Genomic DNA, 25,661 nt, shown 5'->3' on the forward strand with positions numbered 1-25,661 from the left:
AACAATTCACACACCGCATCGCGGGGAATCGAGTCAGCCCAGATCCGATCGACCATTGATTTTATTCAGGTTCTATTTCGTTTTTCTCTGTTTTTCTCGGTTTTATTTTTTTTTTTTGGTTTTTTTGCTTCGCCAGGTTGATTTAATTGGACTTGGAATAAAATAAGAAACACATCGATCCGATCGGAGGGATTGAATAGATCATTTCCAGGTAAAATCGTTGACGGTCGGATCGACTTTGAAAACAAAAAAAAAAAAAATGTAAGGCCCTTGCGATGCGATGCCTTCCACATTTGAGACGAAAGTAGATGAGTTTCCAGGAATCTTCCCATAATCCCGCGTGCGGGGCGCATTGTCTGGCCAATAATTATACACATACGATCGAATCGTAAACAAATGAATCTCATTCCGAAAGGATGTATCGAAATCCTCTCACCGTTATTCCCGTCTCTCTCGTATCGCGATGAAAAAAAAGGTGAAAAATAAAAAACGAAAGAAAAATTTCCGTCTAAGAAGAAGAAGAAAAGAGAAAAAAAGATGAAAACCCCTCAAGAATCATTTTGCCAATCACGCGAGGCGAAACGAGCACCGACCATCGCGGCGGATCCTCCTCTCGTTTTCTTCGCTGCAGAGAAAATATACTTATAAATTTTTAAACGAATAAAATTATAAGCAGATATCGTGTTCCCCAACTATATACATATAATACACGTATAATACGTTAGCACCGCGCGCGTCCTCCCGTGGGAATACACGCACACAGGTACCGAGTTTCACCGAGATAAGCACGTTCCGAGATGATATTGAGCCATGCGGCTGTACCATTAAATTAAATCCATGGTCGTTGACTACAGATGCGAATATACACGTTTATACCTACGTACGTCTGCACGCTGGATACGTACGCGGAGTTACAGAGCAAAATGTTCCCTTTTTTTTTTTTTTTTAAATCCGCCACCAGTTTACGATTCCGGAGCGTGACCGTGAAGTAGCTACCGCCGCGCGCTTGTAATGCTCGTAAAGCATTGCGCTGCCGGACGGGCCGATGTGTGCGAGAGAAAAGAATGAACGGGCGGTCGCAGGTCGAAAATCCCGCGGGATATTCGCTGAGGACGCGTGCGGGTGCAGCGGAGTTTTCGGAACGGGATAAGCCGCGAAACGAGACGGGGGGTGGAAGGTGGTGGTGGGTGCGGGTGCGGGTGCGGGTGCGGGTGCGGGTGCGGGGGCGTATAACGACTGTGTACCGAGGCGAACGACTTCTTGACTTTATGAATATTATTTTCCGGCAGATGTCTTTTCCGATATAAGACGTCACCGCGGCGCGTAATTAATGACCCGACCGAGACGCCTCGGGGTGGGTTTTTTGATAAGAACGCCGCGACCCGAACGCGGCGTGGGTACGGGTGTACGATTTAATGTATATACAAGGGAGAGGATAAGCGACAATGCGCGCGAATTATAACGGGGAATGACTCGGCTCATTATAAAGCCTGCAGGAAGCCGACATTAGCGGAGTTTCTCATTGATAGTGGAAAACTGGGTTCTCCGAGAGAGAGCCTGTTTATAACCTGAACCACCATTAATATTACTTACTTCTACCCTGCGCCGGTCTATACGCCCCGCAACAACCGATCCGGGGGGGGGGGGGGGGGGGGGGGGGTGTGTTGGATGTACGGAGTTGTTAACGGCGTGTTATGTTTATACCGAATTCCTTCGACGCCCGAAACGCCGTGGACCTCGATAATAACGCGGCCGCGGTATTCGCCGAAATGCGAAAGGAAAGTTGAAAATTTCCCTACACCCGGATCATCCTTACAGGGACACCGCGTGAACCGTTCTCCAAAACTCTAACAAGACGACTCTGTGGTTTCGTGCGATCGGTGTATTGTGTTTTGGTAATTGATTTTTTTCTCATGGTTCTCTTTCGTTCGTTTTCGTGCAACGAATCGCGAATCACGGACTGAATAATTCACACCCCTCCGGTTTTTGTTGCTACCTTATAAAGGGAAACTCTGGTTTTCAATTCAAAAGCAATTCAAAGCAGTTCGAACCCTCGCGCGTACGCGAACACCCCCGCCAATGTCCACCCCGCGGCGTACGGAAGCGCGCGGCCGACAAACGTTCGTATTGTGTGACTCGAGTCGTTTGACTCGTAAATACTGACCACTGCGCGGTGATACGGAAGTGATCGAAATACGAACGCGTATCCCCCTTTTACACCGACGGACCGGACGCACGAATACAAGTTTATAAATATAATCGGTTGAATATTCATCGAACGGGGGGTGTAGGGTGAGCGTTGGCGGAGAAGTAAAGTTGACTTGTTGCAACTGACACTGATATAAACCTTTGTTTATCCGCGGGGAGGCCGTCGGTACGAAACAGCGCGTTGGCGCGCGCGTGATTTCGTCGGGTCGGGTATAAGGTATTTAACTGTGAGTTGAATTCTGATTAATCGTCGACCCCGGGGTTATTAATTGTTTGTCCTTTTGATTTTACAAGCGTCGGGTACGGAGCGCCGCCCCGAATTCTAATCCCGATGATTTGTTTATGCTAATCCCTCCGGGAACCTGTGCGGCACAGCCGAGGATCGCCGGCCGAGTTTCGCCCGCAGTGACGTTTGTCTTCCGCAACCCGAAGCACCCGGGCGCGCGCGCGATTCAAGTTTTCCTCCGATTAAACTTCAACCGACTACCCATTAATTGACCATCTCAAGTTTAACGCGTCAAACTCCGTGGAGACTGCGAGTTTCCCGCAGACGCCCGAAACTTCGTCTTACCTATACGTGTGCGCGCGTACACTCTAAAAACAAAAAAGGGTTGCGGGCTTCCGGGGGTTCTCGTCCCCGCGGCGGATCGACCCTACGTCGACTCGCGCCCCGCTCTCCCAATTCTACAATCCAATGATTTAATCCTCGAATGATAAACGGGCCCGTCCGGGCGATGATCTCTGTCCCGTAAAGTGACAAGCGGTACGGATCAACCCACCCGAATTTGGGCTCCCGCCGTACAAATCATTCCGGCATTACTACGTCCGACGGTGGACTCAACCCGTCAGGTTTCGCGGGCTCGATGGAAGCCGCGCGCGACTCTGACGCGACGCCGCGATGCCTGCGTAATGCTGATTTATCGGAGATGCAACGCGCGCGTCCGCGATGCAACCAACCCTTCGTCATCGGTACGCGTCGAGTTTTCGACGCGGAAGAAAAGGTGAATATCGCTGGGAAAAACGATGATGATCTGCGAAAACGGGGAGAGATGGAAAACGATCTCGAAATCGCGCCCGAGAAGAATTGTGTTTTATATTCTTGAAAATAGCTGGAGAATTTTCGCAACATTTTATCCCATCCCCCGGGTGAATCAACGTCACGCGATCCGAAAGAAAAAAGCGCCCCGTCCCTCCGGGGGAATTCTTCCCGATGATGCGCCGCGTACACGCGTTATATTATTCGATAATGGAGGCCGATCGTTTGTTGGGAATCGAGCCGCAACGAGTACGAAAATGACTTTGAAATATTTCGGGCATCCGGTTCGTCGTACGGGCTACGGTATTTTCATCGTTTAATTATATTCTCTCTCTTACCTTTCCAGGTGCTTGACTATGTCCTCGTAAGCTGCTCTGCAATTCTCCCATATACCGGTTCTGCGGATAAGAGAAAAAGAAGAAAAAATTAAAAAATTGCCTTATTATTTCACGATGAAAAACTGCATCAGCCACTAATTATCTATCGAACGGTGGTAGTAAAGACGACGTTATTTCATAGTGGAAAAATAACATACACGTGTACAAAGAGAAAGAAAACGAAGAAAGGAGAGAAAAAGGGAGAAAAAAAAAACGGAGCTTTAATACGTGGAACTGAATTACTAATTAAGCGAGCTTTTCAGAAGCACGTTGATTAAGAGTCTTTCGTCGGCTTCCGGTTGTCTCGTGATTCGATCGACGCTCGTCGTCGTTTCTTCGCAAACTAAGAAGACCGGGCGCAATACGCGAAGGGCAAAGAAAAAAAAAAAAAAGGGAAGGAAAAAACGGAGCAAACCTTTGATGTCGCTGATTAAAAATGTCCGCACCCGTCGTCGAGCAGTGCTAATCCATGAAAGCAATGTACGCTTCGTCTTGATTATTTTTACATGTTTATACAGCACTCTGCGAAATCTGCAGCACCCCATACCGAAATCAGAAGCGCGGATTTTCCGCTTAAAGGAAATTGATACACCCACGTTCGTTCCAGCGGCAGGCGCCAGCTACTACTACTGATCTTCTTTTTCTTCTTCCCTTTTTTTCTCTATCTTCCATTTTTTTTTTTTTTTTATTTCGCTTAATCCCCCCTTTACGCAGGGTTTCCCTCCGCTCGTTTAAACTCCGGGATCTTTATCCCATAATTGTCGATCCGTACGTCTTGCAATCGTCATCGCGTTGATTATATTTCGCGGATCGTCTTCGTCTACGTCGTCATCAAAGTAGTTCTACGTCGGTTGGATGTAATTATCGAGGATATGTTCGGTGCGCCCGACAGCGGCGCGACGTTCTTTTCTCGGCGTATAGACGGGAGCCGCCGGAGGGGTTCGGTAGATTTGAAGAAGGCTGGGTTTCCTATTTGTTCAGGGTGAGCAGCCGGATGATCGAAAGACCCGGTCCGGCGGGTGGGTGACGGGAACCCATAGTACGAGGATGGGGTTGCGCTGAATTAATCATATTCCGGTGTTTGTCGTGGCGCCCCAGACGTAATCCGTCTTACCTTCCGTACTCACGCCTCGTGAGCGCGCGATAGATTTGCATTTTAATTAAAAGCAAAGCGCTGAAATCATAATGCGGAAAACGTAACGTGTCGCGGTGTTACCGCGTGCGTATTCATGTGTTTAGCGTATCGCATCCGATAGGCGAGCCGGGCGTCTCAACTCCCGTACTCTACGGTACAGACTACTAGTCGTGTCGATCCCGCCGTCTAACCGAATCGTCCTACGAGCGCGTATCCCCGCAAAATCGCTTCGCACACGGGCGCGCGCGTCCCGATAACGCGAACGCGTGTAAATACCTCCGCGGGATACGGGGAGCGTCAAAGGTATTCGCCGGTGAATTCGCTCCTGCCGACAAATGCCCCGGATTAACCCTTCGAGTGGCGTTCGAGGCGAGAAATCTTAATCTTGGCTCGTCTGAGAACCGCAGTCTTCGCGTTGATGGAGAGAATCGGGGGGTGGAAATGGCATACTTTCTAGCCAGATGAGGATTTACTCGCTTCAAAGATGCCTAAATATAGTTGAATTAGTACTCGTTCGTTACCGCTGAATTATGTACGTGGCTTAAGATGCGCTCGGGCGAGGGAGTTAAGCCCGAGCGAAATAATTCAACGGGCCGCTTCCATTTCACTCCCTTTCTACCGCGCCTGCCTCTCTCTCTCTCTCTCTCTCTCTCTCTCTCTCTCTCTCTCTCTGCGCTATTTTTTTTTTTTTTTTTTTTTTTATCACCGACACTCGCGTTTTCCGCTATTGTTTACCGCGGCGTGGCGTGGCGCTATTTCTCCACCGGCCGCGGGGGTTCCTCACCTGCACGCGTGACACCGCTAACTCGATAATTCTTCGCGTGTGTTACGAGTACGGGGGGAGCTGCTCGGCCCTCACGGCGTGAAATGAATACTCGACCTCGTCACATTTCTCCCTCTTCTTCCGTCCTGGCAGACCGTCCGTTAGGTGCGTCTCTTTTTTCGTCTTTCCGCGAGTCAAGTAGGCGTAGAGAGAAGCGGCGCCAGTCCCCCAGGGCTATCACCCTATGGCTCGAGGACAGGTCGAAGACGAAGCAAAGACATGAGGAAATGGACTTAAGAACGAAGCAAGATCAAGCAGTGTCGAGACCCCTTAGATTTCCATGGCTTCTTCGTCTCTCAAATCCTCTTAAAGTTGTATTCTTTTGGCCTCGCCAACTCGCGTGTAGGCATAGATACCACGCGTCATCGTGAGAAGCGGGAAGACAGGGATACGAAGGGGGGGGGGGGGGGAGGGGGTTCCAACCGAGAACTTAAAACCAATGAATCCAATTTCTCCGTCTCTTTCTCCTCGTTTTCCTTAACAGTCATCCAGCCCCTCGGTACTCTCTCTCGGAAAAGTTTGGTAAAGTTTGTTGGACAGGCCCTCGGGGTGATGATGGGGCGAGGCGGTGGCTCTTAGGGGTGGTTACGGTGGCGAGGGTGGGTAGGGTGGGTGGGGGAACGAACAACCGCGATCTGAGGGGAGGAAAAGTCAAGTTAATGAAAATGTTTCCCGCTGTGGTCGGTTATTTCCAAAATATTATTAATATAAGCCAGCGGTGAATCAGATTAGTCTGACGATCTTTAGAGCTTCAGAGGCATTTGCTCGTTCCATTTCGCCTGAGACACCTTCTTCTCGATACCCCTCCGGGCTGGATATTCCCTCCTTCCCTCCTTCCCTCCTTCCCTCCTTCCCTCCTTCCCTCCTTCCCTCCGTCCCCCCTCTCCGCCGATCTACTTCTCACGACCACTTCGCCTCACCGCTGCATCAAAATCTCCCCGTCCGCCATCCACTTTGCCCTACCTTTCAAGCTACCGCGAGTGACTCCGACGATTTGGCTTTCAAAGGATTTACTCCGAGTGCGTCACGAAATAAACCGTACGCGCAATGGATGACAAACGATTGCTTCGTTTTTATTATTTTTATTTTTTTCAAAGAACGCAAATGAAATAAATCAATGAAAAATCTCACAGGGGAAAGGGAGTCGTGGAATTGATCGGACTCACCTTGCGATAGCTTCCATGTTGGACATGTTGGGGTTGACCTTGAGGCCTTGTTCGGCTCTGGCCTGCGCTTGTAGGTGGTGGGGCAGACTGGCGGGCGACAGAATCGCCGTGTGTCCGGCGCCAGGGTGTCCTCCGAGTTGCATGAACTGCATGTGACTCAAGTGCGTCGGCGGGTGGTTGTAACCGTTGGCGAGGAGCGGGGATTTCTCCATTCTCGGTACGTCTGGAAAAATAAATCGACAACAAAAAGGTGAGGAAGGGCGATATCGTTTTCCAAAGAGTTTTCTCGACGTTAAAATCACCGAGACGTGTGACTCGAACGTACAGACGGATTATGCAGAGGTTTGATGGATCGGGGCTACCGCGAACGAGCGCGCGCCGCGACCAACTTGACCAAATATCAATCACATCCGCGCAGTCTCTGCATATAATCCAGGGTCGGTGGTGTACACCCTGCTCCCGTACCGAAACCCCCCCCCCCCCCCCCCGCTACCCCCCCTGCGTATTGTTTGCACCCCGACTTATATAAACTCCAACCAACCCCGCGTGCACCGTTATGATGGATCTCCGCGAGACACCGGCTCTAAGAAATTTTTTCCACGAATAAAAAGCCTCGTTTCATAGCGTTGAGAACGTAATGATAGAAAACCCGTCTCGATATCGCGGCATATAATTGCGGTCAGTGACATTTCGTTGCGCGGAACGGCACACCGGATTATAATATTTCGGTGTATACGGCGAAGATCTCCTGGGCGAGAGATCAAGAACGCATTAGCGGGGGAAAAGCGTTGCGAGGAGCGACTTATCAGTCGTGCAGACCTCTCGGAGTTTGCTAACAAATGACAGTTGAACGGAGGGAATGACATGTTGCGGTGACGGGGTGCCGACGAGGTTTGCGGCATCAATCGAGACGCGTGACCGGGCATATATTATCGCCCGTCCAGGACTCAGGGCGGTGCGCTCTACGCTCTACCCCGAGAAAGTCAAATACGCCGAGGGAGAAAATCCCCGCCGCTTTGACGCATTCGCATTATATACGTATTATACACACCCTCGTACACGCGTAACCTGAAGGAAACAGATTGCCGGCAAATTATCAACCGCGACCAAACGTACGGAGCCGTAACTTTTTCCTTCGCGCGTAGATTCACCGATTTTCATTCAGGCGGTAACGCGGTCCCGTCACCCGAAAAGACCTCGCGCCGACGTCGTCGACGTTTTTTGCCCGTTGACAGTATTTATCGGCGATCGCAGCCAGCGGTGATACGCCGTCGATATCGACGTCGGTGTACGAATATTTTTTTCTCAAAGAAATCCGAGGAGGGCAGGTATTCCCTTCGGGACCGAGCCGACTATTGTCATTTCGTTGTATCCCTCCTGGGCTGGAGATAAACGTCTGCCTATTCATTACAAATTATCTAAATGGTAGTGATTCCGTAGTGATTCCGACCGGCTGGCCGTTTGACGGGTAAGTGGCGGGTTCGAGGAGTTGCGGTCGCGAGCAGTGACTGTCGAACGGGTCACCGGAGGCTAGGGACCCGCCGACAGTCCGAGGAGAAGTCGGGCCACGGGGAGACCACGGTCGCAGAGTTTGAGAGCCCCGGCGAACGGACCCGTAGCTCGAAACCGGCCGGTCCCGCCGTGACGAACCCTAAAATTGGACTTATTACAACTTATAGAACGCGATTTGGACGCAGACCTCAATAACATACATTATCTCCAATTCATATGATTTAATGAAATCTCTCTAAACTCGGCGCTTAGGGCACTGCAACTCTCCTCGCCGGCCTCTCCGTCAGCTGCCGGTCCGACGAATGCGGCGAACTCCGTATCGGCTCGCTAAATTTTCTAGTTGGTTTTTCGTTCTATCGGTTTGAAGTCGGTGCCTCGTGCAACGCGTAGCGGGTAGTCAAGCCTCTCGATATTAATCTGGTTCATCGACCCGCGAAGAGAAGTGCCGCCGCCGCCGCCGTGTGGAGAGTTCTCGGTCCTCGGTAAACGAAGAGCGAAAAGCTTTGGTCGATTTGCCTTTGTTGAAATTCATTTTGGGTGAATCCCTCCGAGGTGACGGCCGCTCCGGAGTTTTCCCTCGGAGGCTCGACCGACCCGAAGAAGAAAAATCGCGATATCGGGCCGCCGGACTACCGGGTACACGCGTATCCGCGCACTATACCAAGCCATTCTTCGAGGTAGGTAGCCATACTTTGACCGTTTTCGCCTTCGTTAACTTGACCATTTTTCAATTAGTTTTCCCTCCGATGGAAAGCCGGTGGCCCGGTGGCGCATCGTTTCTTCGCTTTTAAGACAGGATTACGCTATTTCTGCGCCAACGAATTTCGCAAACAAAAGAGGATCGATGAGTTAAGGATCGCCCGGGAGGGTCCGCTGCCGGGGTATGTATATATAAGCGAGCCGGGCAGCTCGCCAGTAGGAAGAAGGGTGAGGAAGCGACCCTGTCAAATTATTTGGAAAATCTACGCTTTATCCTTCGGCTGAAAATTTCATGCTCCTTCCTAAAACCTACGCGCGAGCGATCGACCGGATGGATAAACACGATCAAAGAACCACGCGGAACGGTAGAAACCGACTTTTAACTCTGACCAAGGAGTGGAAAGGACCGAGGGAATTAGAAGCTGCTTCTTTTCGTTAGCTGCATAAGGGACGAGACGAAACGACTGCATTCCTCGCGCGATGAAAAACCAAAAGTTCAAATTAAACGAATACGCCGCACGCGTTATCCTTCGGCGGGAGTGTGTTAGACGTGGACGGTCGGCGGAGGCAGAAAGTGCCTCTTGGCGTTGAGGAGCCGAGAAGCGTATTCCGCGTATCGAGGGGTACGGCGGGGCGTAGTTGAATAAAACACGTAATCGCTAGTTTCTCGACTTTCTGAAACGATCGCTACCGACCGCGAGGGGCAGCACCTAGTCTACGAAATGATCGATCCCTCGCGAGATAACTCCGGCGTATGTATACGTATACCCCGCGCGCCGACATAAATTTGCAAGTCTTATGGGTAACGAGGGTGTACGTATATAGCTGATGCTACGTGTACGTATATACCGTATCAAAACGAACTCTACGGCGGTGCGAGATTCAGGAATAAGAAGAAGAACAACAACAATAATAATGAGAAGATGAAGGAGAGTCGAGGAGATACGTTGCCGAAGGATCGGAGAGAGGGGATCACCGACAAATTGCGAAGGATCGTTCGAGTGCGTTCCCTCTCATACTCCACTCCGTGTCGTCGTCCACCATGACGATACCGCGATGAGAAACGAAAAGAAAAAGCGAGATAAAAAGAGTGGAGAAAAAATAAAAACAGAAAGAAAAAATACAAGCGGAGTAGAGAGAAAGAGAGAGAGAGAGAGAGAGAGGAGAGAAGACGGAGGAGAGAAAAATGGTCGAGGGGATCGGTCGGGGTGGTTGGTCCGTGCATGCCACTGCAGTTATGTCCGACAGACAGCGGCCTGTATAATTATGGGTTGTCACCTCATCAGCTCTGCGGGCGGCAGGGTAAACGGGGTGAAGAGAAAAACCTGGCAGAAGAGAATAAGAAAAGAGGATCAGAAGCGAGCGAGCGAATGAGAGGAGGTATATATACGTGATGGAGTCGGAGATGGAAGCAGTCTTTAGCTCAAATTGTATTTTATCGCTCGGCGCTCGCGTTTCATTTGCTCGCTTTCGGTGATTGGAATGACGAGTCTTTTTTACGAATGATTCTCGGTAGGGTAGGTAGGTACCTATATATCCTAAACGGGACGCTGCCGCGGTCTGGATGTATAACGTACGACGGTTATACAGTGAGAAAGGAATCTCGACGCGAGGTGAAACCGAAAGGATATATGTTCTTTACCCCGGGGCGGGGGACCTCTGCGAAGGATCGGCACGGGATAAAATAAAAAAAAAAAAAAACCAAATAAATAAGTCATTCGAATTTCGCGTGATATCGATTCGCACAATCAGCCCAAAACGATCGACGTTATAATGAGATGATGATGATGATGATGACGACGATCGTTTTCGGTACGCGGCGGATCATCGTTAAAACGAAGCTCACCCCGGGCGAAATTTATACGGGCGTATATATATACATATATACTTTATACATTTCCGCACGCGGACAAATAATGTGTGGTATGAGGAATCCGGGACGCTAGCGGATTATTCCCTCGCACGATAAAATATCCGTTCTTTTTTTTTGTTCCTTGCCGTTTCGTTCGTTCCTTTTTTCCTTTTTTTTTTTTTTCTTTCTTTTCGATTCGGTTCATTTTGCGTATAGGTTACACCCCGTCCGTTTCTTTGTGCAACAAAAGGAGTTAGATGCTCGCGCATATATGAGAACCCGAAATCAAACGAATCGCCCCTGGGGTATTACAAGAGATCCGCCAACGTCAGAAATAGATAATTTGGCAAACGCGACCCGCAGCCATAATTTCATAAATTTGTATATCGCGCATCGGTGTATCGTGCGTGTTTTTTATTCATTCATTCGTTCATTTTTTTCTTTTCGACCGCGGCGCGTTTCACGCATCATCAAATTGCATCGAATTCGACGATATCAACCGATTTCCGAACGCCCACGTGAAAATGAGTCGATCGATCGTTGCGAGAAAAAAATATTCAAACGTCGGGGAGATCTCCGTGGAGAGTTCGGAACCAATCCTCAACGCGTGCGAATATCTATTCGGTTCGACGGAGCAATCATAGTTTGTTTTTTTTTTGTTTTTGTTTTTTTTTTTTCTCTATCCTTCCTATTTTATTTCACGTCTTCGCGTTACTATCGGAATGCCGCAGTGGAGGATCCGAGTCCAGAGTCCATAGTCCAGAGTCGAAGACGACCGCAACGCGAGTGTAAATAATAGTAAGGCTGATTGTGGGCGTGGCTGACAGAACTCTAAAAAGTTCTCGACTATATATCAAAAGGTTTACTGCCCTCCGATGATGTCTGGGCGTACGATGTCGGTGCTGCCGTTCCTGCTACGGACGTTTATAAGCACGATGCAAAGAACAAATATTATACCGTAGGAAAATCAGTTGCAGGTCCTCGCATGTTGCCAAGGATCATCGCGCGGGACCACGCGCCAAGATATATATTCAGTTCTCGTCGCGTCGTTAAAGTTGGAAAGAAATATACACACGGAGAAAAAAAACCGAGAGGGGGGGTGGGTGGGGGGGGGGAGGATATTGTAAAAAGAGAGAAAAAAAAAAAAGGGTCCTACGAAGTACGGAAGAAAAGAGCCTGGATTTATTATCCCTGAGCGAAACGTCTCAATGCCTGTTGTACGTATACCGCGCGTACACATTTTAGGTACCCAGAAGGAATGAAGAGCGTAAGGATGTCAGAAATTGTGGAGCCTAGATATCCGCAGGAAGATATTATTACAGTTTCAAATATATTTTACCTTGCGAAATGTTGTATGTGTATAATAATTGTAACCGTTTATACGAAGGAGTATAGGGTACGGGTATAATACGAGCCCCTCTATCATTCCGTACCTGCTATACAGGAGAGCCAAGGATCCTACTCCGGGTTCATCCAGTCAGAAAATATTAATAACAAAATATGATATAATAGGAACACATCCCCTGCGAAATACAATACGTTGTTTATGCTTAGGATTAACAGACGCCGGCTACTGCGGTCTCACAGAAAAAAAAAGAAAAAAAAAAAAACAAAAAAAAGAAGAGGAGAACGAAAAAAGGAAACTATAAAGAGAGAGAGAGAAAGAAGCGAAGAAAAAGTATACGGTGGCTAAGTATTGACACGTGTATGTATTTATACCCCGTATACACGGTGTTTTATATTTTTAGATCCAACAGCGTTGGCAAAAGCTACACCCCTGTGAAGGGACGAAACTTTTACCCGATATATGGCAGCAGGTCTGTTGGAAGCAGATGGCAGGGCGAACTCCTCCCTATATAGCTGCAGCAGCAGCCGCAGTAACTCGTCAGTTTTGATTTCTAGTTTTGATAGCGCGAGCTCCAAAGATTTACTTTACAGATTATATTATGACGTCACGTGACGCCCCCCGCCCCGAGGCTGCGGTGGTTGCTTATGCAGGCCCACTTCGATCGATTGATCGCTTTTGAAAAAGTAAAATAACTCGGCTCTGCGCCGTGTGCATCCGTTGCATTATTTCCCCAGCAGACGTTGATCCCTTTCTGTCAACGACTCCAAAAAATTAGAAACTTTGAATCGGAAAAAAAAATCGCTCGACGTGTCGAACATTTTTACGCAATGTATTTACTCGTATCGTATGCGTACGGGTGAGCGAGTTTATTGGGTTTTTATGGAAAACGGGGGCGGGGGCTCGGGTTTATGCCTTCTGATGGGCTCCATATGAGTCCAACTGTTGAGCGATTTAAACCCGTAAAGTAACGTGCGTAAGGTTCGATGTAGCACAAAGTTCGGTTCGCTTTAATCCCGCAATATATATCACACGCCGTGGTAGAGAAATCCCGCGACCCGCGGAGAACACCATCTGTGGACATTGTTTATAATTTTATGTCGTAATTAAACCGAAGAGCACGTAACATGGTGAAGTAAAATAAAGAGTAACGTACAACCTGCGCACGCTATTTGTTACGCGGCGATGTCGTCTTTCGTTTAAACGTGACAAAAAATAAAAAAAATTAGAAAAAAAAATGACAAAAAAAAAGATAAACCGTGGTTCGTATCAACGAACTTAAACCTTGTTATTCCGAATACTCTCACGCTTTTGATAAAATCCCCGAAAAAAGGAAAAATCAAATTCTTTATCGTTTTATTTTCCTTATTTGTTCCTCGTCAACGCGCGCCAGGTGTAAATATCGGGTAGGTAATTTCGTTGCGGAGTTCGCACCTTCTTCTAGCCCGCAAATGCTTTCAATCTACGAGACAAAGATCTTAATTAAAGCATCCCTTCGAATATTCCGCCCACCGCGCGTCAGCCCATCTTTTCGCCTTCAACTGTACCGGGCCGCGCTCTTCTCTCATTCGATTTTTTTCATCGCCGGACCAACGCCGAAAACTAATCGGTCCCTCGCGCATAAAGTCCGAGCTGTCGTCGTACGATAAAGTTTCGAAATCTGCCTGCTGCGGGAAACGGAGAAGAAAAAATTTTCGTCCGTCGACGGGAAATTGTGCGACGGATCTGGAAACGGAACAATGAACGATCCGGTTGTCAGAGCGACGTTGCAACATTGGAAAGAAAATTTTTATTTCATGTCCCACTCCAGCGACGGATGGACGGGCAGAAGGACGTCTACGGGAAGACCGGCGCGTACGGCCCACAACGCATTAGGCGGACATTAGCATGCGAGTTGGTAAAGTTGGTTGGCGAGATCGGGATCTCGATCGGGAGATCGACCTGTCCGTCCGTCCGTCAACGCAACGGATTCCCTATCTCAACCCATAACATATAATTACTATCCTGTTAAGCCAAATCCCCACCACCCTCCACCCGTATAGTACGCGTCTAGCGTACCCCCCTAGTCTCCGGATTCATTTTTAAACGGCTGCACTCTCACTTTTTTTTTACATTTTCACCTTTTGTTACAATCGAAAGGTGTTAACGCGATGGGCTAATCTTCTCTACATTCCGAAATCGATTTACGTTGGATGAAAAAAAAAAAAAAAAACAAGAACACGGTCGTCGCCACTTTCGTGAAATATAATTTGTTCTCCTTCGAGTACGTATGTGCCGAACGAAACGATCGTACGTTATTTATTTTTGATACTCCACGGATAGCTGCCACATACGTATACGTATGTGTATACACGTTGCAAGTTGGATGCGATGCGAAGCATCGGTTATAACCGGTATAGATTACAAAAATTCGCACTTTTGAACAAAGCGGGACTGATTCGCGGGTTAATTGAGCGTGCGGTCGGGCACTTCGCTAACAAGTAAATTGTTGAATCCCTCCTCCTTCACCCCGCTCCCCCCCCCCCCTCTCCCCACTTCATTTGCCAACAGTAAACCGCTACACGTACCCCCGACAGCTCTACGCAACTTTTTTTCTCCCACGGGATCGAAATTCGTATTTTCCTTTCATGTTTCATTAATTTATTTTTACGATTTTTTTTTCCAGCGTTTTTCTACACGGATAAATGCCCTTCCAATTTTTTTTTTTTGATTCTACTTTCCAATTTATTTGGTTTGGCGAACTCTTAGTTCAAGGCGTGAGAAAAATAGGAAACAAATGAAACAATCAATTTCTACGAACGAATCGACGATTCGATGACGATCCAAGTTTTTACGACGATGAAAATAACAACGATTATAATAACGAAAAGGAAAAAAAGGACGTCGTCGTCGTCGAGCGGATTTTATGACTGCACTGCGGTTGGGTTTGTATATTATAGTCGTATAGTCGACGACACGCCCTCGCCATCAACCTGACCCGGTCAGAAGGCGACGTGTATTCCTCGATCCTAGCTGCGATGGCTATTTCTATGGCCCGTTGTTGCGGTTCGTTATAACCTGCGGGATGAGTTTACAACCTGTGTATTGCACGGTGAAATGCAGTCGGGCGACACTCTCGGTACCGGTCATCGGGAAATTACATACGAGAATTGAAGCGAGAAAAGTAAAAAAAAAGGCAAAAAATAATCCACCCCCACAGTGCCTGCTGAAGTAAATGGGAATTATTCACCAGCTCGTGGTACGGGAGAACCGCTAACAAAATTCAGAAAAAGGGATTCCGATTACGCACAATGCGAGTCCGAGAAAAATTGCTAATTTTACTCTTGGGTCGTGAAAAAGTTGCAAGAGAAAAATTACGTCGACAAAGGGGGAAAAATCTGAGATGGAAATTTTTATAAAACGATTCCCGGAAAACCAGTGAACCCAAAATGCTTGAGTCGACGTACCCTGTCGCCTCGATCAATTTTTGTTCTTTTACTTTTTCTTGTGTTTTATAAGCAACTCTGTTAAACAACGAAAGGCGGTTTGATCTAGTAGACTAGATGGTGGGGTGTGCAACACAATGTAAGTGGGATTCCTTGTAAAGAACCAGCCGTTTTGACCCCGTGTACACGATATTCATACGGGGCGAGGTAGAGAAAAACACAATTTCACACTCCTCGACGATATAGGCAACGCGACGTGTACCCCGACTCTGTAACATCTTTCGATTTTTTTCTTTTTTCTTTTCTATTTTTTTTTATTGTTTTTTTTTTCCTCGCGAGGACGACGGGGATATACACGTGGGTATATGATGTACTACGTATGAAATCGGGGTGGGAAGGGAGATTTCTTTCGGTTAGCTCGCGCGCGAAGAGCTTGATTGTTTTTACGAGAGCTGAAGCGCTGTTGAAAAATAAAAATCTAATTGGCCCGCGAGCATTAAACCTCTTAATTTTGGTAACACTGTTATAGTTTTACAACCTCTTAAATCAGCGGCGGAGAATTCTCGTTTCGCATTCGGAAGAGAAAAAAAATAAAAGAAATTCGAGTCTTTTTTCTCGCCTTTTTTACCCGGCGGATTTCGATCGAGTAAATGAAGATATCAAAGTAGTTGTAAACGAGAACACTTCCCATCCCGCACAAAACCAAAACTAACCGGCTACTCGTTTCGACCGAAATTTGGACGGGGATATCGTAAAGCGGGCGATGTGCAGCTAATGACTTTATATACATATACATTGGGGTGGGTTGGAAACAATTTTTTTTTTCTTCATTTTCTTAGCATGAGGGCAGAATTTGTACTTTATGAGAAAAGAAAATTTTTCAAATGTGAACAAATTTTTTACTTGACATTTTGAAGTAGCCCACTCGATTTTGAATAAATAATTAATCAATTAATAAGTAATCACCTAATGATTACTCGATCGATTGCATGAATGGATGATTTTAGCTTCCAGATTTGGATTCCTGAGCTGATTATACGTGAGATTACTCTTGAAGAACCAAAAAAAAAATCCATTTTTGAGCAAAAAATAAATCATTATTTTAATCAGGTTTAATATGATTTTCTGACGTATTTTGACCTCAGGAATCCGAATCTGGAAGAAAAATTGATCTATCTCTGAAATTGACCGAGTTATCGCCAATTTTCAGCTTTTTGGGGTCAAAAATAAAAAATTGATTTTTCAATCTATCTTAATGTAATTTGAGCTCACGAATCCGAATTCGAAAGAAAAATTGAGCTATCTGCAAAAATGACCGAGTTATCCCCATTTTTTCGCATTTTTTGGCATAAAAATGGAGATATCTCGAAGGGAAAAAATCGTAGCTCAATTTGGACGACGGATTCGTGTTCCTGAGGTCAAAATACAAAAGAAAAGTGCCATACGATCGATTTTAAAAAATAAAAATTTTTGGCCAAAATTTGAAAAAATCGTAAGGGGTACCCCTTGGAAAAATCTCAAATTTTGACCAAAAATTTTTATTTTTCAAAATTGATCGTATGGCACTTTTCTTATGTAATTTGACCTCAGGAACACGAATCCGTTGTCCAAATTGAGCTACGATTTTTTCCCTTCGAGATATCCTCAAATTTATGCCAAAAAATGCGAAAAAATGGGGATAACTCGGTCATTTTTGCAGATAGACCAATTTTTCTTCTGGATTCGGATTCCTGAGCCCAAATTACAATAATATAGACTAAAAAATCAATTTTTTATTTTTGACCCCAAAAAGGTGAAAATTGGCGATAACTCGGTCAATTTTAGAGATAGATCAATTTTTCTTTCAGATTCGGATTTCTGAGGTCAAAATACGTAAGAAAAGCATATTACACTCAATTTAACAAATGATTCATTTTTTGCTCAAAAATCGAATTATTTTTTGGTCAAAAATCATAGGAAACATCTAAAAAGTGTCGTTTGTCTATATTTTCTATGATCTGTCACCAAAAATACAAATTTTTTTCAACCCACCCTAATATAAATCCGGTGCAGGTCGTTGATCGTTCTTCCCTCCCCGAATAAAGGAGAAAGTGAGAAAAAATGCATAACGCTTGCAATCTATAGGCGCAAAAATTTGGTAGAAATGAAAGTACGGACACAAGAGATGGAGATTTCAATGCTATCGGGAAGGCTTCTTTTGCTTTGGCAAAGATAAAAAATATTCACACACACGCGTATAAGTTGTATGCATATAAAATACGCAAAGATAGATATATATGTATTTGAATTTACCGGCGTCTCTCCGTAGGTGAGTACGGTTTGCGCGTTTTTCCGTACCGTAATCGGTGTAACCCACGCAAGGCAAACAAATGACGCACGCCATGATCCACCCACGCGGTTAAAACGTGTGTCGTACTTAAAGCGCAAAACAATATCGAATGACGTGTGGACGGACCGGAACCGCCCCTTTCTCTTTACATATTTAATGACATAAAATGGAAACTGTACGGCATGTATCTTTCATCCCCCCCCCTCCACCCTCCTCCTCCTCCTCCTCCTCCTCCCCCGCTACCCCTCGGCGATGGGACCGCAAACTGTAATTACACATTTCTCGCATCTCCAACTCTTATTTTCACCCTTTTGTACGGCCATTTTCATTCCTTACCCTTTGTATTGTATATTCTATTTGTCATTATCAGAGACACCCTTATTATACTGATTACGTCTTTACTCGGCAAGGGGGACTCGGCGGGGTATTTCCTCGTCAAATTGTAACTCGATCCATATTCTCGTTATATATACGTTCTCCTTTTTCTTCGCAAATGACCGGAGATACGTACGGTAATTTTACATTAATGTTGAAAATTCAGCAGACGAAGTTTTAAGAGCGGTAAGAGGTGAGGGGGGAGGGGTATGATAACGGGGTGTAAAATAGGGTGTATAATCCGCGGGAGGAGGGGGGGGGGGGGGTAAGATAATACAAAAGGGTTGAATGAATTAGGAACCCCAAAATTTCAATTCCATCCAGTCTTAATTAAATAAATGCTTGGTATTTCAGTATTGTATTTCTCGCGGATAAATTTCAGGACGAGTTAAATCATACGTAATCCAACCGCGCGCGGGGTGAAAATTCCACACTTTCAGCGGTGCCCAGCCTCGATCGTTCCCCGGGGAAAGAACGCTACGGTGACCAACGTCCAAAACCCGTGCGGGACTAACAGCCACTGACCGTACTGTCCCGGATCCGGTGTCGGTGTCGGTGTCGGTGTCGGTGTTTCCTAATTTGTTAAATACTTTACCGTGGCTAACCGCGGCCCGGGAGCTCCCGAACTGCTCTGATATACGGCCGCGGCCTTAAGTCATTCCCAATTAATATCGCAAATTATGGAATAACATCGGATCGTATCGATTCACGGGCAACCAGCGACCCGGAGGCGAAATAGCAAAAAAATATCCACTTTACCAAATCGGTGAAAAAAACTTTATGAATCACCGCATCGCGATAATAACTGAATTCCTTTTTTTCCGCGAAAATTGTGAAAATTGAAAGAAAAATTGGGGAAATTAGCTCGCTGCTGCGACGTTCGCGAGATCTTGCGAAATTTTCATATACCGACGGACACCGAGGTAGGAAAAAACGCGAAACACACAGATGAAGATCGAACTGACCGAAGTGCATATCGCGGCTGCGTTATAGGTATAATCAGACATTAATCTGGCATATAATGAGCCGTGGAGCATATTGTTGTCGAGCGTTCGTCTCACCGCAGTGTTGGTACAATTCGTGTGGGTGTGCTCCGCTCATAAAAGCATTGATTAACCGTTGCCAGTCCTCGTTCGGTTGCCCGCCACGGCTGTAGCTTGTAGCAATAAAACCTGGCTAATACTACCTGCCTCCCTTTTCCTCCCTTTCCCCTCCCCCTCCCCCCCCCTCGGTCGAACCGCGCCTTCCTCCAGATTTTACAAGAGGAACGCTACGTGCGGACCGACGCGGCGACGAGTCGTTGGCAGCTTTTTCGTCGTTTTGACGACAGTTCGCGAGTTCGGGTGATCCGAGCTCGAAATCGCAACGCAGTAGTGCAACGATTGACTTGCATACGTAACGCGTTTTTGCGTGCGCTCGTCTATGCGGTAATGAACAGTTCGTGCATTCGCGCCATCGAATAGAAGAGGGCAGGGAGAAACCGAGGGCAATTATTACCAGCCCATATTATACGGCTAAACATATAACTGTATATGTATACGTAACTCAGCGGGGTTCGGTTGTTCCGTTTCTGTTTCTCTTTTTCCCTATCTTTCCCGTCCCTTTTGCCCCTTTTGCCCCTTCCCCCCCCCCTGCCCCCCACCCGACCCCCGACCCTGTTAGCCAGAAGCAGACACGCGGCGACGCCGTCAGTTAAACAGGAACGCAACCCCCGGTACCTTTTCCTCCTCCCTCCCTCCCTCCCTCCCTCCCTCTCCATCATCGCTATATTTATTTTTCTCATCACTTTTAATTTCGTAGAGACAACATAGATGCGTATCGGGCAACAATGAACAGCTATTGTGTTTCCATTGTGTTCCGTGAATGGATATAGGTACCCCCCCATACGACGTATGTGCACGGCTATACATAATATATGTATGTACCGTTCTTTGGATACATAGTTATGTATATGCACATGATACAACCGTAACTTTATCGCGAGCCAATCGCGGGCTGCTCGTTCACTTTATTAATTGCGTTATATATGATTTGCGCCAAATTTCATCTACACCGTGCCACGCATCGTCGGATTTTTGTAAATGCAACGAAATAAAACAGGTGTTTGCGTACGTACACGGGCCTTATTTTTCGTATCAAGGAAAATTGAAAATAAAGAATAAAAAAAATTTACCGAATCCCCCAGCCACCGCCAGCTCCGGAAAACTGTTATATTTGAAATAATTACCGCGAAAACGAACCTGCTGCATATAATTACGCTACCCGCGTAGCTATACGCCGACAATTAATTCATCGATACTTTATACATTATACATTTGCACCCGGGCAAATATTGCGCTCTAGGCGTATTTGCTATCGTAAAATTGATTGCGTGTATGTACACGGTCCACATATCTATATAATTATTTATTTACTGCACCGAACTCCGACTGCGAAATGCGGCGGTACATATGAAACACGCGTATATCTATGGGTGTGGTGTACTGTAGCTGCAGATTTGCAATACGGTACATAATGCCATTAAATTTAATTAGCCCCCCTCTTCTCCCCTACTCCCCTCCCTACACCCGCGCAGATCGTTGCTTTATAGAGTATCGCGTGTACAGCGCATGGAGTGATGATAAATATAATAAGCCCGACAATGAGCTTTCAAATATTTTGATACATTCGTTGAACGGATATCGCGTTGAATGTAAATGAACGAAAACAAAAAAAAAGAAAAAAAAAAACAAAAAAAAAAGGAGGCGAATCGGATTCGGGCCGCAGTCTCATTCTCGAGAACAACGAACGAACTCTCATGATTCGCGGTGGGTCCGTCGAAGAGACGTCGACTAGTTCGGCAAAACGTAGGTAGGGCTCATTACGTACGATTATACATATTTACTCTGTACATGACTACACGCATCGCCGCGTAGGGCGGTATGAGCCGCAAACCGCAAACCACAAGCCGCAACTGGACGCGGTACTTGCAGTTGCTGTTGCTGCCGCTGTTGCAGTTAATTTGCGCACTCCAAGTGCGTTTGATTCCCCTAATTAATTGATTCGATTGCTATACCTACGGCAGCGCTACTGCTATAACCATAGAGAACCCGCTGCGCCGTTCTCGCCGCTACCGCGGACTCCGGCAGGGTCAAACCGATCGTAATCAAATGCGCCGTATATACATACACAGCCAACCGTGCACGTACACGACGTACGCCTATTTCAGGAGTAAATGTCGTTCGTGCCCCACATGGCTACCGTACGTTGCAACGGCACTTCATTAATTCGGAATCCCTTCGTAATATTATTGCAGTAATACGTGTAATACGACAGATATATGGTACATATCTGCTGGAATTGCGAGTATATTGCAAAGATATTGCTGTGAAAATTGGATTTGCTTAGCTGAAACGAGCGATGAACAAATAGCGAGGACGCAGCTGTCCTCGGTGGGAAACAATGGTAACTTAACGAATAATTGTAGGGGAAGGCGGGGCGAAACGGGAAATCCCAAAATATTTGTAATATTTTCTTTTCAATGATCAACAAGGGCTTCGAATATTACTGTGGATTTCAAAAATTTGTTTTTTTTTTGATGACTTATTTTAAAGACAAAGAAGAGAAACAAAGTTTTTCATCGCATATATTCGAGTTTCACAAAGCTCGGGTTTTCCCATTTCCCGCGCCTCACCCCGAACGTTGATGTAATAAAAATGATTGTCTTTCTCCTCACCTAGATGGCCGTTTTCGTAGTAGTCGCCGTTGTCCATTCGGTGTTTCTTGAGGGGATGATGCGGATGATGTCCCGCTGCTGCGGCTAGATGACTCGCGGCAAGGCTGAGGCCGACGGAGGCTCTTTTCGGGGGTCTCCCGGGCCTGGAGCTGCACAATGGTAGAGAGTTACTGTCGTTAGAGACACCCGGTATCGAGTTACCGGATAACCCGACCGCGGGAAGTTTTTTTTTTTTTTCACTCTATTAAATACGTCTACGCGTACGCGTATCTATCGCATTCTGATTCGCCCACGATAATACGAAGCTATGCAAATCGGCTACAAAGTTTATCATATCGTATAATATTTTTAATAATTTGTCAGAAAATTCGCATGACCATACTTTGTTCAGAATTTCGAACGTATAAAAAAACATCTACACGGATCCATCACACGCGTGTATATTACATAGAATTGCGCAAGATCGCGATTTAATTGTTTGAGCAAGCTATCTGCATGAAATAAAGAGCGTTGTCGAGTAAAAGATCCCACGATTTCTCGAATAAGAAATAGGAATGAGAAGGAGTCCCTCCCCGGAGATAAAGTCGGTGTAAAAGCTTGATATATAATTCGAATGCTTAATAGAGTTGGATAGCCCGAAGGATCGTGCGAACGATCGGATGAGAGGAGGTGCTACGGGATGACCAACGACTTGAATTGTGGAATGTAAAACTTTTTCTTTTTTACCTCCAACCGGACGAAATTAGCGCGCAGGTATACGTTATGCGAGTGTGTATATGTATAATGCGTATACGCGCTGTATTATTTCCTCATTCTTTATGCGATACTTTTTTTCATCTACCCACGACTGGATGCGTGTTATGTACGGTGAATATTACATACCACTTGAATCATGCGTGCGAAACAATTTGTAACTATTCAAGAGTACATGGATTTACCGCAACAAGCGCGCCGGTATAAAATTCATATCTCCTATCAAATGGTCATATCGTGCAGATAACTAAATGCGCATCAATTCCATGCTCCTTAGCTTACATTGTTTTGCGAGAGGAGAAAAAAAGAAGAAAAACAAGTAAAAGAAAAAAAAAGAAATCGCGTTACGAATAAATTTATCAATCTTCAATTCTCGGTATGCCGCGATAAAAAATTTTTTTCAGTTTACGAAGCGATTTATTATTTGACGAAGAAGGAGCGGAAAAATATTTAATCAATTACACGAGCGATTCATTTATTTCTCGTTGATATTGTAACGGGTAAATTCGGCTTCCAGCTAGCCTAGCCTTGTCTAAACATCAGGCGCCAGTTGCGGGCGTTTTCGTCTAAAATGTGTCTAGGTGGTATAGACGTGGGTGGATATCGAACACGTATATATACGGCAACGAGACTACTCACCCATTGGAGTGACGATTTTTCAAAGCCAATTTCAACTCGTTACCGCTACGGAGTTGTACAACGGTGCTAGCGTAACCAACACAATGGCAATTAATGGGACCGGTCCCCGAGCTCTTATACGTGTGATATAAATCGCGAAAGTAAATACTAGAAAAAAACAATATAAGAGCATATGAATTATTGCCCGTGTTGCGCAACTTGAACAAACTCTAATTATACGTATTACACGATTCGCGTTGTAGAGAAACTTGGCCGCGGTATTGTACGCGTGTGCGTAAATTTTTTTATTCCCCGCTATTTTTCAACACATCGATGGAATTATTTATACCGGTATTCCGTAAAACGTTGCGGATGCGCCCTGAGAAGCGCAAATCTCGTGGCACACGTGAATCGGGACAGTTTTGTTAATCTTGTAATTTTTTCATCTCATCGCGCGTATATTCCTCGCCTTCTTTTCTTTTTTGTTTTTTTTTTTCTGTCTTCGAGACGAAGAAAAAAGTGAATGAAAATTCACGAGCGAGAAGAAACCGAAAGTCTGACCGACGATCTTTTTTTTTTTTTTCCTCGCTCATTCACCTAGACATCTTTCGGACGCGTCGCGTCTACAGATTGCGGCTTACGCGGTCCGTTTATACGCCTATGCGTACGTATAGGTACGTACGATTTACATACATACCCATACACCGGAATCGCGGTGATCCTTTAACCCGCTTAGCTTCAGGTTACACCGAAAACAAGAAACGCACTCAAACGATTAACGCCCATAATGTTAGCCGCACTTGTCTCCCGAGTTATTTCAATAACTAATATCGAAAATGGAAGCGAGCAACGAAAACCTGACGATTTCATTTCTCAAGCCTTTCCCTTAATTCTTATCCCCGCAGCGCCGCTCTCCTCGGGCCCTAACCAAGCCCTAAATTATCATCCGGAGCAAGGCTCCTTCAGCTGTCCCGAAATAAAATGCTCAACGGTCGACCGGCTTATGTGTATGGCTAGCTACTCGATGAAGACGGGGTGCTTTTTCTCACATTTTAATCGTTATCTCCCTTCCTTCTTTATTTCTAAGTTTACACGTTTTCTTTTTTTCCCCTTCGACGAAGCGGCATGTGGTTCTTAACCCTCCGTACCCGGCGAAAATCGTCGGAGACGATCGACGAACTCGATCGTTCGCGCTCACCAGGTGCAACAGCGGAGCTCTAGTCAGAAGTAACAGTAACGCGGTTGTATAATATTTTCTTTTTTTTCTTTCTTTCTTTTTCTCTTCAGGTTTGTTGATCGCTTTAATTGGCCTCACGTTCCTCCGCAACTCAACTCGCGAGAGAAAGATCTATCACTCGTGCGCGGTGCAACGCACCGCAAGTTTATTATACATTTGTGTTATAGGTACACGTGTAAACGTATACGTGTATTACGCGCGCGCTCGCGTACAAGTGGATGTATGTACTTTTTAAATACGATCCACGTTATGTATAGCGGGGTCCAAAATTACCCGTGAATTACACGCGTGTTATGACATCGGATACGAACACGGCCGAACGTCTCTGATACTATAATCACGTATCGATCTTCGTGTAGTGATAAATCGACCCTTGTAGCAACAATAAATACTTAGCGAAATGCACCTGACCACTATAACTCTTGGAAATTATTTCTGGAATCTCTTGTCCGTTCTTAACCGTGATCTTCGATTGTGAAAAATATTCGCAATTAATTTCTAACAATTTGAATCGACGATGATATTCGTACCCCGCGATGATACGCCGCGCCATTCAACAAGTTATGAGTCTGCTTTCGTTTCCAATATATTTTCAGAGAAAAAGTATATACATATGTATGTATATACGTATATTCGAGCGGTGCGTATACAGAGACTGAGATACCAGATACGTCCCTACGTGCGGTACACCGATGTGTGTATGCGGTGCGTAATTAAATCAATTAAAACTCAGCCAACAAATCGTGACGCGTTATCAGATCTGGAGAAAAAAAAAAAACCTTCCGACGATTGTTACGTACGATTATTATTATTATTATTACGGCTATTGTTATCGTCGTTATTGTTATCATCGTTCCGTTTCCAATTAAAAAAAACTTCTTCCTTATGTGCGTAGCTAGAACATCTCTTGCATAATATGCAGAAGGAATAATACGTATAATGTATGTGTACCAAATTATGTGGCATTGTCAGACACGTTACATATACCGCAGAGAACGAGGTATATTAGAATAAATGTATGTGCGTACGTATAATCTGCTTGAATTCCACGATCAA

General features: G+C 45.8%; 1 protein-coding gene across 5 annotated transcripts in view; it reads right to left on the bottom strand.

The window, feature by feature from the left end:
- The window catches only part of LOC105684547 (dachshund homolog 2), a 182,984-nt gene that overhangs the window by 76,450 nt on the left and 80,873 nt on the right, over positions 1-25,661 (bottom strand). For 3 of the 5 annotated variants that reach the window (XM_048651402.1, XM_048651404.1, XM_048651400.1), the window contains 3 exons: positions 21,998-22,146; positions 6,746-6,968; positions 3,583-3,642 (listed from right to left, as the gene is read on the bottom strand). In XM_048651402.1, the coding sequence (XP_048507359.1) occupies positions 3,583-3,642; positions 6,746-6,968; positions 21,998-22,146 (432 nt within the window). The remainder of the gene's footprint in view (positions 1-3,582; positions 3,643-6,745; positions 6,969-21,997; positions 22,147-25,661) is intronic. The other 2 variants (XM_048651403.1, XM_048651401.1) reach the window with 1 other exon arrangement.

This window comes from Athalia rosae, chromosome 2, assembly GCF_917208135.1.
Source record: "Athalia rosae chromosome 2, iyAthRosa1.1, whole genome shotgun sequence".
In the NCBI taxonomy this organism is placed as follows: domain Eukaryota; kingdom Metazoa; phylum Arthropoda; class Insecta; order Hymenoptera; family Athaliidae; genus Athalia; species Athalia rosae.